Below are 2,229 nucleotides of genomic sequence, written 5' to 3'. Positions count from 1 at the left end.
ACTCACTACTAATGTTGTTTTAGGCACAGAAAAAACATTGAAGGATAAACCCAGAAAAGCATTTTCTGTTAAGATGTCTTTTCATTATAAATCAACCATAGACGTTTTAAGGATCTTTGGAAGAAAATAATGGAATTCCTGAGTCCAAAGGTAGGCTCAAAGGGTCCTGTTTCTCAGCAGCATTACACATGTGGTGCAACTGGGAACTTGTATCAGCACAACACAACTGGACTCTGCACTTCGAAATCCCACTGCACTTGCTTTTAGTATGTTATTAACTCATCATAACTAACACACTGAACTAACTCCTTTGAAGAATACAGAGGCTTGTGTTCATGTAGCTTTGCCCCACTACAGAGACACCATGGCTCTTCTGCTGCTCTCTGCGAGGCTGGAGGGCCAGCTCAGCCTGATGTCTGTGTATGAGCCATGAGACGGGCATTGCCAATTCAAAACCAGACAGGTGTGGAAATAGCAAAGCACTTTCAGGGTACTGCATTTCTTAAGGTACATTCAGGTGAAACAATTATTTTCTCTGCAATTTGGCTTACTGACTGTGTCCCCTTTTTCTCAGAGGAGAAGTCTCAGTCCTTCTACCTTCACCTGATTATCAGAATATCCCATGAGTGAACTAGTTTCCTGAGAAACCAGGCACTGAGGATCCTTTTCTAGGAGCTTATGGAGGCATGGTCTGAAGAAAGTGTCTATGCAAGACCCATGGACATGGTCCCCCATCACTTCAGCTGAAGTCCTTTCAGTCCAACTGATACAGCAGTGCCAGCTTTTTGCTGAGCCAAGGCCTGGGGCCCACCCATTGTACTTCTTCTGGATGGGTCATTCTTTCCCAGCCTTGGCTGTTGCATAACCCATGTTCCATATGTCTAATTGGCAGTAATGAAGTTCAGCTTTTCTCCACTCCAAAAGCACTTTGGTTCTTTGTGTTTTGACAGTCTTCAGAGGAGAAGTTCAACTCCTTTCAATGCATCTTTAGTCAGACAATAAATCAGAATCTTTTTCCCATTTGTCCTTCTACTGAAGTGGAAATTAAGAAGCGACATAACTGTGAATAGGCAGTAACCCAGTATCTGAGGCTATGTTCGTTTTTCCCTCTACCTCCTGCATGAGAGTTCTTGTTAGACATAAAATATATGCCACTTTTCCCTATACCATTCCTGTGCTTTGGTATTTAATTCATTGCTGTGGGACTTTTTAGGTGTAAAAGATGCTGTTCTATATGAAAAATGAATTATTCTGTCACATTAGCACACAGCCTTTCAGTATATGATGAGTTCTTTCTGCTGTTTCTTTGGCTGTCAGTCTTGTATCCCACCAGAAACACTGTCTTTTGCTGAACTATGTTGCCATGCCAGATATTCCCACTTTCTCATTTCTAGCCAGTATTTTCCCATCAACTTCAGAAATATACTGAAGGAAGGAAATTAGATTATTCAGATGTGCTGTGTAGGGCAGGGTTACCAGTGGGCTTTGCAAGAAGCACGCTTAAGGCCTCTCCTGAGGCCATGGTAATTTGACATGATACAGAGAGAGAAAGTGAGTCACAGAAGTAAAGTGCTTTGCTAGTAAATCTGTAAAAGGATAGAAGACTTCTGTCTCTTCTGGGATTTCTCTTTGACCTGAAAGCCTTTCCTCAACAGGACTTGTGTTGACTTCTCTGCAGCATTTATTTTCCCACCAAGAGCAGTGCTTGCTAGAAGGGGAAGACGGCTTGCAAAGTTGCCTCACAAAATTATCTCCACAGCAGGAAGAGTTGGAGACAGCAGCACTTGTGTGCCTTTTCTACAGTACAAAACCCTACAGTTTCTCTCTCCTCTTTTTTTTGCAGCATGGGAGTTGATGGATTTGGTCAATCACCAGGGGTTCCTGGCCGCCCAGCGACTGCCTATGGATACCGCCCAGATGAACCTTACTACTACAGCTATGGAGCACGATAGAACAGCCTGCTGTGCAGCCCAGGATGCTGCTGCCACCTGCCCTGGAGGAACCAGCTCCTGTTTGTGGCCAGCAGATCTGTCCCTTGGTAATGCATGATTGTACCACAATGGGTCCATTGTTACGTATCCTTTGGCGTGTGTAGCTCCTGGCAAACCTAGCCTTTCTGGGTCCAGTGTTTTAGTGACAGTGTTTACTCCTTGGTTGCTCGTTGTTATAATTTTTGTAAAGTATTTGCTCTGTGACTTGAAAGCAAGAATTGGAAAGCTACTGGACTGG

General features: G+C 43.7%; 1 protein-coding gene across 1 annotated transcript in view; it reads left to right on the top strand.

Annotated features, from left to right (window-relative positions):
* KIFAP3 (kinesin-associated protein 3) overlaps window positions 1-1,952 on the top strand; it is a 63,249-nt gene extending 61,297 nt beyond the window's left edge. The window contains exon 20 of the mRNA XM_009999705.1: window positions 1,844-1,952. Within this exon, the coding sequence (XP_009998007.1) occupies window positions 1,844-1,952 (109 nt within the window). The remainder of the gene's footprint in view (window positions 1-1,843) is intronic.
* Window positions 1,953-2,229: the final 277 nt, after the last annotated feature.

The sequence above is a fragment of the Chaetura pelagica genome, unplaced genomic scaffold (assembly GCF_000747805.2).
Source record: "Chaetura pelagica isolate M959 unplaced genomic scaffold, ChaPel_1.0 scaffold656, whole genome shotgun sequence".
Taxonomy (NCBI): Eukaryota; Metazoa; Chordata; class Aves; order Apodiformes; family Apodidae; genus Chaetura; species Chaetura pelagica.
This window is presented reverse-complemented; position numbering and strand designations above follow the sequence as displayed.